Below are 16,230 nucleotides of genomic sequence, written 5' to 3' on the forward strand. Positions count from 1 at the left end.
AGTGCCCCCGCATCATATTTTCCAAGCTACAGCAGCTAAGATAGGAAGTTCTGGGAGATCTTGCCATTTTCTTTCCCCCTCCATGTCTCTTACAGGGCTTCATACAAAACTGGTATTTTGCTTAAAATTGATAATAAATATTAATACTATAGACGATTGCTTTTTGGAGCAATATATTGCTTTCACTTTATTTGGAATGTTATTGAATTTAATGATTTAAAGACAGATCTTTCATTGTTGAGCCTGCATGTACATAAATGCCCCAATTCCAAATAAAATGGACGGAAGAAGAAAAAAAGTTCAGTCACTGAATATGCCCTTCAAGAAGCCCATAAGGTATACTTGCCATGGCTGCTGCTTGCATGTAAATGACACTGTTGATCTTGTTTATCTGGAATTTATTTGCTGAGTGAAACCGAGAGGTCAGGCCCTTGAGGCAGAAGGCTCAAAGAAGGAGGCAGGGCCATTCGGAAGGAGGCCAGGTCCAGGCCAGGGGCTGGATGCAGGATGCCGGGGCAAGGAGTCAGGACCCAGAACCAGCTTCAGACACAGACAGGTCCAATGGACCCTATGAGGTCCATTGGACCTGTCTGTAGTAATGTGTAGTAATGTGCAATGAAGGGACAGAAATGTGTTCATGAAGAGTGAGAGAAGAAGAGATAGGAGTTTATTCATCCATCCATTCTCATCCGCTTAGTCCGGGGTCGGGTCGCGGGGGCAGCAGACCCAGCAGGCTGACCCCGACTTGGAGCTGAATGTATCCTAAAACATCCCCCAGCAGCCTCTAAGCCTATAGCAGCATCTCTAGGGCCTGGACCAGGTGAACCTGATTCAGCCCTAACTATAAGCCCTATCGAAGAGGGAAGTCTTAAGTCTACTCTCAAATGTGGTGACTGTTTTTTGTTTGTCCATTCTGGGCTACTGTAGAAACATGGCTGACGCGGGAAGAGGACCGGTAGATAAAGTGCTCACAAGCTAAAGAAAACACAACACCCCTTAGTTTTCAGGTGAATAAACATGAAGGAAAACAGAGTTTTGAATATTAAAATTCCATGTCCTTACATAACATGTTAAAATTATCACTTGTACTTGTGACATTGTATGTATATACTGGTATTGTTACTTTTACAAAAGTAAAAGTATTGTTTTCACACTTCAAACAATCGCTGATGGGGCGGATTTGTTCCCATTGAGACAGAGCCCTGCTATCTGTTCCCTTTTCAGGCTAAGCAAAGTAAGCTTGTTGCCGGTGGCACTTTCACATCTACCACAACACAAATATGAGCTCATGTCTTGCTAAATGAACCATTCTTTTAAAGTCCTCTCAACTGTTGTGGCCTCTGCTCTTTGGGTGATGCTGCTGATGCTGATGCTGAGCCCATGAGGCTGTATGGCAACGGACAACCTGCACAACAGAGATGGAGGCCTTCAGGGGACATTGCTCAGAGTGCTGCTCTCCAAGGAGCGGAGCGTGCAGTCTCTTGTCAGGCAACACGCAAGCACTCTGCAGTCTCTTGGTGAAGAAAACGCTTCATACAAAATATATATACAGCTAAACAAAAACCCACCATGTCATTGCATTCTGATGCCATAGGAGATGTGATACATAAAGAAAAACAGGGGAAGAATGGCATACAAGATCAATACATGGTTATAATATGTTAATCACTGTCGCTCTCTGAAATAAACACACATGCTGAATATAGAGACATTTTATAATAATTAAAGTGGTTTCCAATAGGTGTCAATTTATTGATTTACAACCAATATAATGCCATTCGAAGAAAATGTTTGATCCCCCGTGTCTCGAGTGCGGTTTCTGGTCATAAAAAAAACTCCACTTGCGTTTATTTATTCTCTGTGTTGATGGATCATTGACTCGAGTCCGCCCCGGCTAGACAGCACCGGCGTGCGTCCTTCAGGGACCTCGGGGGGGGGGGGGGGGGGGGCTGCTGTTAAATTAATACTTCTATCTCCGAGCCTCCCCTTGTAGTAAATTAGCAGACTTGTGCATTAAGTGACTGGCACCGGCAAGCGGGCACACATTTCCACACGCATGGAGGGTGGGGGGGGGTCTGTATCGTGAGCCCAGAGTGTGGATGTGGAGGGCCCGCCTCGTCGCTTCCTGGACCCCCGCACCGGACGGGGTTGTATTATAGACGCGCATCCAAAAAAACAATGTTCAACAAAAAAGCAGCCGGGGTGACGGGGGCCACAGCTCGGGGTATGCAATATGTGAAGGAACCGGCTGGGTACGGCACCGCGCGGGAGGAGGAGGACGTGTTTAACCATTAACCGGGCATTAACCACCGAGGCAGCTGTGCGGGAGCCGGTACCGTGGGGCCTGCATAAAGACGAGCGCACCGGCGTCACCAAGTGGTGGAGGGTACATCCAGTCCGCCACGAGAAGCGCGTCTGCGACTTCTCACTCTTCCGGACCCCGCTGACACCACAAGGTAACCACCTTTCTTTTTGTCTTTTATTTTTTTCATTGTATTCTTACAACCTGACAGTCATTTTAAGCAGCGGCTGTGAGAGCGGTGCTTTTATCTCACGGAATGTGCCACTTGGCGACTCAAACTGCCAAAGACACAACCGCGTTCAGCTCTACGTCATAAAAAGAAAAGAAGAAGAAGAAACCAGGGAAACGACGGTGCGTATTTGCGCAGACTCGCAGGAGTTAATATCGCTCGTGGCGATAGAGGCCAGTGACATGAGCTCCGGCCCCGGTGTTGGAACCGAAAGCCCCCTGTCCTCGTTTAAACGAGCAGCAGAATAGAATAGGAGGGCTCGTCTATTCAGCCCGGAGCAGGGGAGCACTAATTTACGCCTTTGCCATGTTGGGTTCGTGCGGCATTGGTCTTGACTACTAAACAGAGGATTGTTTCAGCGGTTGAGAGCCAGAGACTCCATGCGGATGTCGCAACACCGAGACAGGATGAAAGCCGGGTCAAGCCGGCAGTGATACGGCAGGAAAGCGAGCATACGGGCCTTCAAAATAAGAGCGTGTAGTTGTGTTTAACTTTGTGGGCGAATGCGCAACTTTCTTCGTGTCCGTCAGTCAGGACTAACGGTATCTCTAAATAGGCCTGGCGTACTTTGTCAGTCATTAATGTTTACTGTCGTGTTCAGAACTCTCCTTAACGGAACCTGTTTCGTGCCTGTTGCTTTTGAACGCGAAGATGTTCGTTTATTTTGAAAAGTGCGACCGGAACTGCCGTCCGTGATTCGAGGGGGATGAATTGACGATTGTGTGACACTCGGTTGAAGAGGATGTACGCAGCACCTCAGTTAATGGTAGACATATTTTGAGCCGCCGGGAGGAAATTTGGCGCTGGATGAAACTGTTTTCAAACTGTTGCGCTGCGCTCACTCCTCACGAAGTCCCAGCGGAGAGCGGAGAGGATTCGCAGCGAGTGCACGTATGGTGTAATCATTATAAACCTTCGTATGCCAGATTCTAGCAGTTGTATTTTATTATTGTGGTGAGTTTACATTTTGTACTTTACATGTGTTTTCCTTTTTTATATTTCTGCAATATTCCAGTAACATTCATATATTCATGTAGTTTGAGTTGTAATATTTGCTTCTTATCCAACACATTCATATATCTTCTGTTTTCTGATCAATTGAACGAGTATGACACATAGGAAAAAGTAGAATGTCTATTTTCCAAAAATGGAGGGGTGTTTGGAGACCATAGTTTGCAGCTGCTACAATTTGCTGTATTTTGTTTTTCCTTCTAGTATTTATTTATAGATCAGGATTTCCTTGATTCAGGAAACAGAAGGGATCTACTCGCTGTATTTGAAAATCAAAATGTTATGGGCCTGCAACAGGTTCATATTTAAGACTGAATAATCAATTAATGCGTTCTTTCCTCAGGTGACTGTCCACTCTGGTTGGAGGGGAACCTTTCCGCAGGCTGTAATTCAATCTTCATACTGCGGACCCTTAAATATCTCCCTTGAAAACCTGCCAGCATCCACGTGGTGTAAGGTGAGACATTCCCAGCCTGGTCCACTCACCAGTCTGACATGACCAGTGGACTGAGAGCATGACCAGTCAGCGCTGCAATCTGCCCACTCCAGACCTTCTGATTTGATTTGATTTTTTTCTGCATCTCACTTTGAACTTTCCGAGGACTGTTTACAAGTGACTGGTAGGGGATTTCTCTGGCGAGTCCCAGACCCTATTGTTGTCCTTTTCTCTTCCACTTTGTACTTGTATGCTCTTTTCTTTTTTTTGCCGGCCTACCCTGAGCACCTTGCAGTGAATGGAGAACATACTGGTTCTGCTCCCGAAGCACCGACAGGAACACAGGCTCAGCAGACGCACGGCTGCGTGTTGCTCGCTGCAGGTTTTGACCTCCAGTGCTGTCTTCTCCTGGTCTTTAGTAGCGACCCCAACTCCCTGTCAGCCTCTTTAATGGGATAAATCAATTGGACTGATCAGGTTCAAAACCAGATCAGGTGGCCGATTCCACTCTAACTTCCCCGAAACAACTTGGCCTTTTCTTGTCAAGCCCACTGTCCTCCAAAGGCGTCCGCATGGTACTTTGGTCGAAAGAGCAAGAAAAAGTCCCTGACATCGACATGTCCTCCGGAGCCATTGAGGAGGAGAAGAAGGAGGGAGGGCCCCTGACATCGGCCCTGCTCAACTCCAACTGCTCCATCCATCCGGTGATCCCCACCGAGGGCGCCGAGGAGGTGGACCCGGGGACCGGCGGCGAGGTAGAGCTCAAAGAGGTCGCATCTTTAACGGAGAAGGCCGGCGAGACCGGGGAGGATGCGGAGAGGACGGAGATCGTCGTGGCGATGGACTGCCGGGCCAACGCCAAAGGTCAGCGGGAGGAGGACGCTCTCCTGGAGAACGCCAGCCAGAGCAACGAGAGCGACGACCGGAGCCCAGAGCCGCCGGCCCCCCTCAAGGAGACATCCTTCACCGTCGGCCTGCAGGTGGTCATCCCCTTCCTGCTGGCCGGGTTCGGGACGGTGGCGGCTGGAATGGTGCTAGACATTGTTCAGGTGAGTGTTCACCGATATGTTATTTACTACACGGCGAGCACATGGCTTCCATACATATGTATTAGAAATGGGCTTGTTTCTGATTCTTATTGGAAACTGGTGAATCCAAATAAATTATTTGGGGTGATCTATCCTCTTTTCGGTTAAAAAAAAAATAGTTCTGGATTGCACCAAAGGGTCTAAAGATTATACATGCTCACACTTATATATAGGTCATTAGTTTGGGTGCTTTGGGAGATGGTGGGAAGTGGGGAACAAAAGAGCTCTGGAAAAAAAGAAAGAAAATAAAGTCGTAAACTCCAAGTGAATGCAAGGTGCTCTAGAAGTCAAACTCGTCGAAGATAGAAAAAGGGAAGCCCACGTGGTTTCTTCAGGCACACAGAATTAAAAATAAAGAAATACAAAAAGGTGAACGCCTCTTTTTAATTGATATGTCCTGAACCGATGAAAGGCACTTTAACTCCACCCTTGGTGGACATGAAGAAAGCCCAGAGGCGTTCCTTTTTTTTCTTTCTACAATTGTTAATCCAGTCAAACTCGTTGACTTCACTGGTTCGACCAACCCTCGCTCGTGCCATGTGTCCGTCACAGGGCCGCAGGCCTGTCGGATGTTATGTGTTTGGGGATGGGTGGGGCTCTGATCACTCACACCAAGGGGGTATTTATGTAACCCGTCTCACCTCTAAGCCCAGCCCGTCCTCAGGGCTGGCACATACTGGTACGCTCGGTTTGCAGTGCAGTGTGTGGCCAGAGCGCTGCTGCCTCCAAGAAAAGACACGAGTGCGTTTAGAATTGCTCTTTTTTTCACGTTGACTCGATGTCTTTCGCCCTCAGTAGGCATCTGAGGGTGTTGTCAGTGCAGGCCAAAGTCACGCTCACGGCTCATATGTTTCTTTAAAGTCAGCTTATGATGCAGAAAATGCTGGAGGTGTCAGACGGCCGGGGGAACCAGTCCCGGCACATTGTGTACACGCATACCGGTGCCAACATGGTGGACCCAGGAGAACTGAGCACAGGGAGGAGGGGGAAGAGGCTGTGTGGGGGTCAAGAAGGGGGGGGTGTACTCTTTTTTTTAGAGCACCTGAAATGGCAGTGTGTCAGAGTGGGGGAACAAAACAAAATATTTCCATCGCGCCGCCAGAGCCTCCGTTACCGTAGGTATCCCCACTAAACCAGGAATGCAGAGGTTTGAGGTCAAAAAAGTGTCCATGCTGCCTCAACTTAGGCACCATGCTGCTGCAGTCTCTCCAGTTTCCAAAACACACAGCGCATTGAGTGAGGCTGGGAGACAGAGGAGACGCAGAACCTCTGGTCCGCCGGGCTCGTGCCTCGATGTAGGCCCGACGGTCCGTCCGCTGGAGACACTTGTTCCAGTGGGTTCGGCTGAGCATCGAGCCGGTTGTCTCGCTGCCTAATTTCCCCCCTCCATGACACCGGGAAACACTAACTCAACTAATCCCCCCCCCCCCCTTGTCCTTGCAGGAAGGTAATTATCTAACTCTCTCTCAGCCTCTCTCACTCTCTCTCTGGTTCGGCCAGTCTGCGCCAGCTCTCTGCTAAAAGCAAGCTTGGAAAGTCCAACAAAGCTCCAGCCTTTATTCAACGCGCCTGCCTCTTCTTGAGTTTGAGAAGTTGCGGCCTTGACTAACACTTCTTTGAAATGTGACCTCTTCAACCGTCGTCACTTTGACTATGGACAGCACATACACACACAAACAGAGCTCTCGGCCTCATTCCCACTCAAGGGTTGGCTTAGAAAAGGACTGTCCAGGCTGGTATAGAGGAGTGAGACGTCTGCATTTAGTTCTGATTCGTGACTTGGCAGCGGAATGGCCTCAAACTGTCAGTCTCCCAAAGCCAGGGCTAGAAACCGGGCTCAGTCTGCGACTCGCTAAAGGTTAAGCGTGATTGGTAAAGGTCATGCAGCGCTCGTCTTTCTGAGAATGCCAAGGTCAAAGGCCAAACGGGTCATTTGTTATCAGTCACAGAGATTCTAAGACCTGCGATACCTTCCCCCTGCCCAGGCTACGAACCACGAAAGCAACTTGTTGGCGCAGCACATTGGCATTGTCGTGACTGAATCGGTCCTGCATGTCTGGAGTCTTGATCACAAAAATAAAGCAATCAAGAAGTTGGGCACAGCTTCAGCCAGACTAAAAATACAGGCACGAGTAAACAGGAAATCACAAGAGGTTTACCACCGGCCAAGCCCTCGCTGCCCACCAGACACCATTTTGATCCGACCGCATCCACTTGTCTGGTTTTAACTGTGAAACCAGAGCGTGGGCTTATTCCCCTCAAAGTGAATCATTATTCCAGTGGCAAGACAACATTGATGCTCAAATGGCTGCATCATTGTCCAAAGAATTCAAAGTATGAAATGACCAGGTGCGTTTTTCCAAACCCTTAACGGTGTCTGACTATTTGTACTTCCTAATGTGACTGCTTGCTTTGGCCCCTCTACTCATGTTGGTCAGACTTTTCCATCAGCCAAAGATGTTATGTCCCGACAATCATTAACAACAGATCAGGTCACAGCTATTAAAACCTGACGACATCCCGGACAGCTCCTTGGTTAGGATCTGAGTGATAACGATGGGATTAGAAGATTAGAATTCTTTTGTGTCGCCCCAAACCCTGGCTAATATTTCACTCAGTTCAGGATTCTCGGGAGTCCTTGGAGTGTCCCGGGTTGAGTATTTGCACTGCCCCTTGTCAGATATTTCCGCCTTTAATCCTGCATCCACCTTCATTTGGTCCCTTGACGTAAACAGTCCACATCTCAGGCTTCTTAAGGGCTTTGCTTCAAGCTTGTGGGAGCTCAAGAGCACGTTTCACGAGTAAATGTTTCTTATTTTTGCATCAATTTAGAAGAATACTTCACCCACAAAATTACCATTTGTTTAGCAGTGTCTTACTTAGGGATGGGTATTTGTGTTTTTTTCAGATATCGGTGCTAAACCGGTACTTTTAAACCGATACTTAAAAAAAAAAAAAAGCACAATGAGGACATTAAAAACCTCTTCGGCCATATTCCCTGTAAAAGCCGGTATCATGGCCGCACTGACAAAAAACGGATATCAGACTGTCACGCTCTTTTCTCACATGTCAAGGCAAAATCAGTTTTCTGCCGACTAGTCTGGAGACTGGAGACTGTCCAGAAGTGTTTCTAATAGTTTTAGCAAAGATGCATGTGTTTGGAGAGTCGTGAGCGCATGACTGGATAAATGAGACTCGCAAGATACTGCTCGAGTTGTTTGGGATTTAACAACGTTTACTTCAATTCATCAAGACTTCCCCCGTTTGCCGCAACAGTAACTGATATACAAATGTTCAACGTGTGTTTCTTTAATGCCAATGAGGTCTTGTTCCGTAGCCGACATTGATCTTTCAGGTTCAACTCCATAGTGCCCATTACTTTTAGCCATAGCTATGTTAATTTTACCCTCCACGGCATGCCTTTGCACCCGAGGCAGGGCCCAACCTGCACCGGCCGTGGAGACACCAGCTGATGAGTTGCGTGGACATTGCGTGCCATCAGCGTTCTGCTCTGTACAGCAATTACAGTGATCACAAATAAAATTGGGCCACGTTACTCAACTGGGCAACCCGACCCTCATGGGGCTCGCATACCAGAGCTCCTATGGGTCTGTACACAGAGGTACTGGGGTTGTCCAGTCGAGTTCCTGGAACCAAGGAGGTGGCCATGAGGAGGGAGAGAGGGCTGGCTTGGCCCAGGGCCAGTGTTCCATGGAGACAACAACATATATCACCACGGGGGAGGCAAAGAGGGAGATAGGCGAGTGAGACAGAAGTAGAGAGGGGGAGAAAGCCTGAAAACATGCGGCTGTGGAATAAGAGAGGAGTGCTCACAGAGGTGCTCACAAGGCTGCTTGGTTGGCAGAGGGCAGTGAGCCAAGCTGAGGGACTGGCTGTTGGAAAGGAGCTCTGCCTGGCCTGGTGACAGCGAGGGGATAGACCAAGGGAGTTTCACCCACACTGGCGTTTCGGTGCCACGCCTTCTGATACAACTCAAAGTGAGTTGTAGACGACACCCCCGATCCGTCCTGTACATCTGGATGCACAGTGGGAGCAGCGTCGTGGAACAGAAACACAAGCGAGAACATGAAGGCCGACAGTGTTTGGCTGCTCCTCTGTTTTCCTCCCCTCGTCTACTTTCTCCGACCCTTTTCTTTTCGGTGTCGGCCTTTGTGAATTTTAATCTCTGAATATTCAACTCGGGGCAGACTTGACCGTAAGGGCTTTGGGCCTGTGGGTTCGGGACCCCCAAAGATAAGCACTTTTACTGAAGATAGATCGGTAGCCCAAGGCCTCTGCAAAAGCTTTGTTTCTGGCCACAGAAGGCCGCAAACCTGCTATCACTGTATGAACACTAATGGAGGCACAGTGCAGGAAGGCCCTTTACCATGGTGACACAGCCAGAGAGAGACAGGAAGTGGTTACTCGTCATTTTTCAATGCAATCTTCCGCGAATGCGCTTTAACTGTCAAGTCTGGACACTCCGAGATCGGATCTCGCTCCGTGAAGTGTGGACAAAAAAAAAAAAACAGTTCAGATCATCTGGCACATCACAAATCACAAACGCCGCAAACCACGAACTCACATCTCACAAGGAACTAACAACGAATCATATATCGATCGATAAAATTATTAAAATAGTTAGCGCGAATAATTTTTTTTTATTTTTTCATTATCGATTCGTGATTCTCGCCCACAATAAGTCGTGGAGATGCTTATCTTCGTTATTATTTTGGAATAAAAGGGTTGGAAATTAATGTTTTTATTTTTTCATCCGATTAATTGATAAATTAATCAACAGATTAATTGATTATTAAAATAATCGTTAGTTGCAGCCCTACAAGGAACCCGCTTCTGACAATCCAGAAGCCAGGGAGGAGGTCATCGAGGGTCAGGTCTAATCACACCATCTATACATTTCACTAAAGGCCATCTATTAGGATCTGGAAGCACAGACAAGCAGAATTGTTCTCTTGCACATGCTCACCAGGATTTGTGATCCTCTCAAGCGAGCCCAACACTTGCCCAAGTTGTCCTTTAGATTTAGCTGGCCTAGCTCCTGGCTGACTAAACTGTATGTCTTTGGTTCTTACATAAAGCGAAATGTTGCTTATTAGGGGCTGAGCAGCAAAGCAAGGTCATAAGTGTCACAATGCTGAGGAGGCTATTATTGGTTTGTACTTCCACCATGACACACGGTATAATATGGGTTCTCTGTCGTCATGGTGCCATATTGGCATTTTGTTTCCCATAATCACTTATTAGTTGTTACATACACTACCGTTCAAAAGTTCGGGGTCACCCAGACAATTTCGTGTCTTCCATGAAAAGTCACACTTTTATTTATCAAATGAATTGAACATTTCATAGAACATATAGTCAAGACATTGACAAGGTTAGAAATAATGATTAATATTTGAAGTATTAATTTTGTTCTACAAACTTCAAGCTCAAAGGAAGGCCAGTTGTATAGCTTATATCACCAGCATAACTGTTTTCAGCTGTGCTAGCATAATTGCACGGGTTTCTAATCAGATATTTGTCTTCTAAGGCGATTAGCAAACACAATGTACCATTAGAACACTGGAGTGATCGTTGCTGTAAATGGGCCTCTATACACCTATGGAGATATTTCATTAGAAACCAGACACTTCCACCTTGAATATTAATTTACCACATTAACAATGTATAGAGTGTATTTTTGATTAATTTAATGTCATCTTTATTGAAAAAACTTTCTTTGAAAAATAAAGACATTTCTAAGTGACCCCAAACTTTTGAACGGTAGTGTATCATGTCCAAATTCAGGTTTTAAGAGGAGCCATCCAGTTGCTAGGATTGCCTGGCTTAGCGTGAATAAAATGTATGAAATTATGAGTTGTTATTTCCTTCAAGGAAACACAACTTTAATTCGTATATCTTATGGTAATGGCCAAGGAAAGTCCAATCACTATTTGTTAACATGAGCACCTGACTCTCAAAGCTAGAAACCAGAGAAGTAATATTCAAACTTCTGATGTAATCACACATTTGAGTCTTGGCACTCTTGATTTTGGACATGTTTACTAATACATTTGGACTGTCTTAGACCATAGTAATATATTGTCTAGATTTGGGAAATCAAATTGTATCCCTTTAAGTTGACAACAACAAAATGTACACGTCCATTCATGTCACCCTTGCTTTTTACTTGCCATTTTTCTTTTGCTACCTTTCGTGGGGGTCACATTGTAGCTAGCTGGTAACCTTAGGACCATTCCTAAAAGCTATGTTTGGTTAACTCTGATTGGTTGGGTAATCAGCCATGAGCGGATGCCACCCAAGACCTTTGAATCGCTAAACAAATCCAATCTGAAGTTCTGCATCAAGGCTAAAAACTCTCATCATCTCTTAAACATTCAAATGAACTTTATACTCGCATAAAAAGTTCCTCCCATAGAAAACAATGGAATGCCATGCTGTCATTATTTCAGAAGTAATTATAACAAGAGTTTCAAGTCCGTGTGAATCGCCCATTTGTGTATTGACGTTTTCGCTTAAAGGGTTGGTAATAATGAGAAACCAGCAACAGTCCACTAGCCCAGAGTTGTCGACTCTTTTCCAATGAAAGTAGCGATCAGCACAGGCTCCAAAATTATTTAAATCTGGTGAGAAAGCCACGGAGTCGGCAAGACCGAAACCCCGTCTCTTCATGCCTCCCTCCAAAACATGGGTACCGTTAGCACTCACAGCTGTTCAGCTAGCAGCTTATGTCAGAAGTGCACTGAGCACACAGGTAGGCAGGTGTGAATAGACAAGCGTCTTACAGCCAAGCAGCTGCTACAGATGCTAGATACCATACGATTTGAGCATTATGTTTAAGGTTAGTTTTTTTAATAAACAACATTTTATTGATTACTGCCGAAATGTAATGAGACTTTCAAAAACATGTTTTTGAGAAAGATGGGGTGGGGGACAGAAGCCAGACTAGGAGTATAATTCCAGGACAAATTCCCAGTGACTTTGATCTTGCTAAAGCAGAGCAGAGAGCTGAAATGATACATAGTGTAAACGGTCTGTCGAGACACACTATACAGGTCTGGTTCCACCGCTGAATCAATACTGAAGAACAAGGTCTCAGAGACATTCTGGGTACCAGAAGCTGTGTCTCTGTGAATGTGATCTGTCCCGTTTCAACATGGCAGTGTGTTTCATTACGTTTGATGTTGTGTCACTGACATCTCATGGTGGTCGTTGCAGCACTGGACGGTGTTCACGGAGGTGTCAGAGGTGTTCATCCTGGTTCCAGCGCTGCTGGGGCTCAAAGGCAACCTGGAGATGACGCTGGCCTCCAGACTTTCCACCGCGGTAAGAAGCGTGTGTGTGTGTGTGTGTGTCCCCATGCGACACTGCCTAGTCAAGGTCCTCACAGGGCTGCGATTACAAGTATGTGTGTGTGTGTGTATGTGTGTGTGTCATCGCAAAGTACCTAATATACACTATGCTCAACCAGATGTGCCATTGGTTGAATTATGTTCCATAGAGATGCACCGATCAGGTTTTTGGTGCCGATCACCGATCACTGAAATCAGTATCTGCCGATCCGATAATACCAATCACCGATCACGGTGTCGATTGAAGCATTCTATTTATTGTGTAGAATTATTGCCTCGGACTATGAGGAAATACATATATAAAGCAACTCAAACATTAAAGAAATTACCGATTTCTTTAAACATTTAGGACTTTTACTTTGAAAAATGTCCTAATTGATACATTAAAATTGTTTGATTGCTATTGTAGGGGATTTCAGATATGTATGGAACACATCTGCATCCTGGAACTCTTTGGGGAAATCTATATACAGGACTTTTTTGAACATACAAAAGTCTGACTTATTTTTATAAACTCTTCCTTGGTCAAGTAAAAATGTTTTAATGTTAGCATAATTTAAGATAAATCTCAGAAAAGATTTATAAAGATACAAAATCAGTTCATAGTTTACTTTTATATGTTCGTGTATGATTTGTCGACATCTTATTTTGAAAAACGGATGTCGTTTCACGTGGTTCTTTCCGCTAACTTTGCAAAACCGGATGTTGTCACTTAAATACTTCCGCTAACTTTATCAAAACCCTTGCGCGCTCCGGATCAAATGCGTGTACCGTGAACATCAGTCTATAGGGGCTCAGACATGTGAGTGTCGGCTGAGTCGACCCAGTGATTCAACTCGGGGGACGGGGACGCCGCTCGGTGGTGAGGATCCCCTCGTGGACCTCTCACTCTGCGGCCCTCGCCAGGCGCATCGTCTCCTTTGCACGTCTGATAGTTCTCGCAGATGTTACGTCATCTGATCGGCCGTTTTGAGAACGCCGATCAAAACCGATAATGGGAATATCGGCCGATATGGATTGGCGCCGATCAGATCGGTGCATCCCTAATGTTCCATAAAAAAAGATCTTATTTGTAAAGTATCCATGACTGGATGTTTGCTGGACTCACTACAACATAGTTTAATCTTTGCCTGGGTAATTGTTTTAATTGAGTGTGGTTGTGTAACGTTACCTGTCTCTCATTGCCTGGCAACCCCTGTCAGACCCACTAAAGCAGATTGTTCTCGGGATCAGAGGTCATATTGCCAAACGTGACCTGGGTTTCATACAAACTGATAGCGACATTCCTGTCCCGGTCCTTGTTTTTTCTTTTAAGACTTTCACTGGCCGTGGCCGGCCGCTTGATCTGAGCATGCAGGTTGGTTTGTCTGAATATGTTGTTCGTCCCAGACATCCGCTGAGTCGCAAGAAATTATTTGAACAATGTATATTAATATTAACAATATTTATATTCATTTGAACTAGTTATGAATAGTTAGCTTGTTAGTTCCGATGCTGGTTTTACCATGTCCTAATGTTCTAGTGCTTGGCCTGGACATGGTGGGGGGGGGGGGGGATAAATAATTAGCAGGGGTCCTTACCACAGAAAAAAAGGAATGAATAAAAATGTCCTGCTTTCTTCATAACATGATATGAAACCCATGAGTGCCTCTAGAATAGTATATAATTGGGTGGATCAGGATAGGAAATAATGTCATTAAAACCTAATGTTTCATTTGAAAAACATGGGTGAACTGTGTTTGTGTGTGTACCAACCACACATCCCAAATAATTAAATCAACAAAGCTTACGCAGCCTACTCATAAGCCCGTTACACGTACAAGAGACAACTTTTTCATTCAGCTCCTTCGCGAATGTCCCATCTTCAAAGCCGAATGTGTACGGTCTCAGGGGTCAATGACCTAGCAGCACCCCCTGCAGTCATGAAGGCATACGAAAATGTGTCCAGAATTGCTGTTCAGCGCACCACCCCTCACATTCTTTCCACTGGCCTGTGGGACACAGGGGACGAAGCTGATCAGCATTGCTAACGGAGGCCCACACAACACGGGGAGCTCCACTCAGTCACAGAAATAATCTATTCAAACATTAATGTTTACCAAAGTTTTTATTGTACCCGAGTTGGCTTCAACTCAGATGAATTCACATTTGCTACAAAAGTTCCAAATCCTTCGAGGATCAATTCCATTAAGTAGTTGTAGGAAGATTATATTGCTGTATGATTAGCAAGTTAAAATCTACATTTCAAAACAAAAAAATAGGACTGCGGCGATTAATTTATTAGTTGTCAACTTTTTAATGAACCGCCCAATAAAATGGGAATCGATTAATTCCTTTTAGCATTATTTTGTTTTAAGAATTAAATTCTCTGATTCCGGCTTCTTAAATGTGAATATGTTCTGGATTCTCTACTCCTCCGTGATAGTAAACTAAATATCTTTGAGTTGTGGAATGAGAATGTCATCTTGGGCTTTGGGGAAACAATGATAATTTTTTTATAATATATGGACACTTTATAAACAAACAACTGATTAATTAATATATATATTTAAAAAAAAATATATATATACAGTATATATATTATATATATATAGTATTTTTTTTTTTATTATTATTATTTTTTTTGCAGCCTTCACTGATAATATCTATCAGTCATGAGTCATAAAATATCCAGTAAAAAATGTTATGTTAAATTCACCGCCTTAACCTGACCAGTTTTATGTTGCTCAAAGTTGCACTTTATGGACATAAATATAGCTTAAATATAAAATGTTGAGCTTGTTTGTCACAATAAAAGCCAAAACCTGGCTGTAGTTGAAGTACATTTGACAGTATTCAGTAAGTTTAATATTTGATGAGATGTAAATGTCGAAATCTTTTTTTTTTTTACCTGTTCTTAAGTGTCTTCGTAGAACTTTCCGGGACGTTTCCATGTTAATTATGTGTGCGGATGTGATGGTGAATCAATGACGGGTCGCGGAGGCCATTCAACAATGTGTCACCAATGCTTCAACACTGATTTTTTTTTTAAACTGCCAATGGTTGTTGGCGTCTGGCTACGCTGTAAAATGTTGGAGTTTTCAACTCACATGACCGTGTTAATGTTTTGACTCTTTTTCTTGTCTCTGACATATCGCCGAAATGAGTCTCGTCTCTCATCATTATTGAGCTTATTTGACCACAGGAAACACGCAGTTGTTTTCTCACTGTTATGTTCATGATTATATGTATTTGCATCGTGATATCGCTCCAACTGGGCAGCACCTGCATCGCAACTGTGTCTGAGTTGGACTCTAATCAGAGATTACAATCGCTCCAAAAGCCGTCTTCATCCTCATTCTATGTGCATTAGCTCTATATTAGCTCTATTAACATACACTATTAGCTCTATTAACATACACTCTATTCAAGTGTCCGCGGGGTTCCAACCTTTTGGAGACAACGCGACGTGCTCCGAAGTGACGGGAGTTAAAAAAGTAGCGATGCTCTTAAATCCTCAAGCTCTCATCCATTTTATGCCATCATCTGAATCACTAAAACGACACTCACCCTGATCCAAACACCACTAATCCAGCCACCCACACACACACACACACACACACATATTGCAGAGGACCTGGCATCCTCATCATCACATAACACCCGGCGATGCTTCTGTGAATCTCTGAGCTCTTTATTGGGTCTTTTTTTTTTTCTCGCAAAGGAGATTTTGTGAAGAGTTGCAAACACTCTCTTCAACTCTCACGACATAAAAAGAGGTCTTCTTCTGCCAGATGTCATCGTCCAATGAG

At 44.8% G+C, this 16,230-nt stretch overlaps 1 protein-coding gene across 2 annotated transcripts in view; it reads left to right on the plus strand.

Moving 5' to 3' along the window:
* The first annotated feature begins 2,050 nt into the window (after window positions 1–2,050).
* slc41a1 (solute carrier family 41 member 1) overlaps window positions 2,051–16,230 on the plus strand; it is a 28,115-nt gene continuing 13,935 nt past the window's right edge. The window contains exons 1-3 of one of the 2 annotated variants that reach the window (XM_056437325.1): window positions 2,051–2,456; window positions 3,886–5,027; window positions 12,306–12,413. In XM_056437325.1, the coding sequence (XP_056293300.1) occupies window positions 4,551–5,027; window positions 12,306–12,413 (585 nt within the window). In that variant the 5' untranslated portion in view covers window positions 2,051–2,456; window positions 3,886–4,550. Of the gene's footprint in view, window positions 2,457–3,431; window positions 3,486–3,885; window positions 5,028–12,305; window positions 12,414–16,230 lie in introns of those variants that run through there. The other variant, XM_056437326.1, reaches the window with a different exon arrangement.

Source organism: Pseudoliparis swirei, chromosome 18 (assembly GCF_029220125.1).
Source record: "Pseudoliparis swirei isolate HS2019 ecotype Mariana Trench chromosome 18, NWPU_hadal_v1, whole genome shotgun sequence".
NCBI lineage: Eukaryota > Metazoa > Chordata > Actinopteri > Perciformes > Liparidae > Pseudoliparis > Pseudoliparis swirei.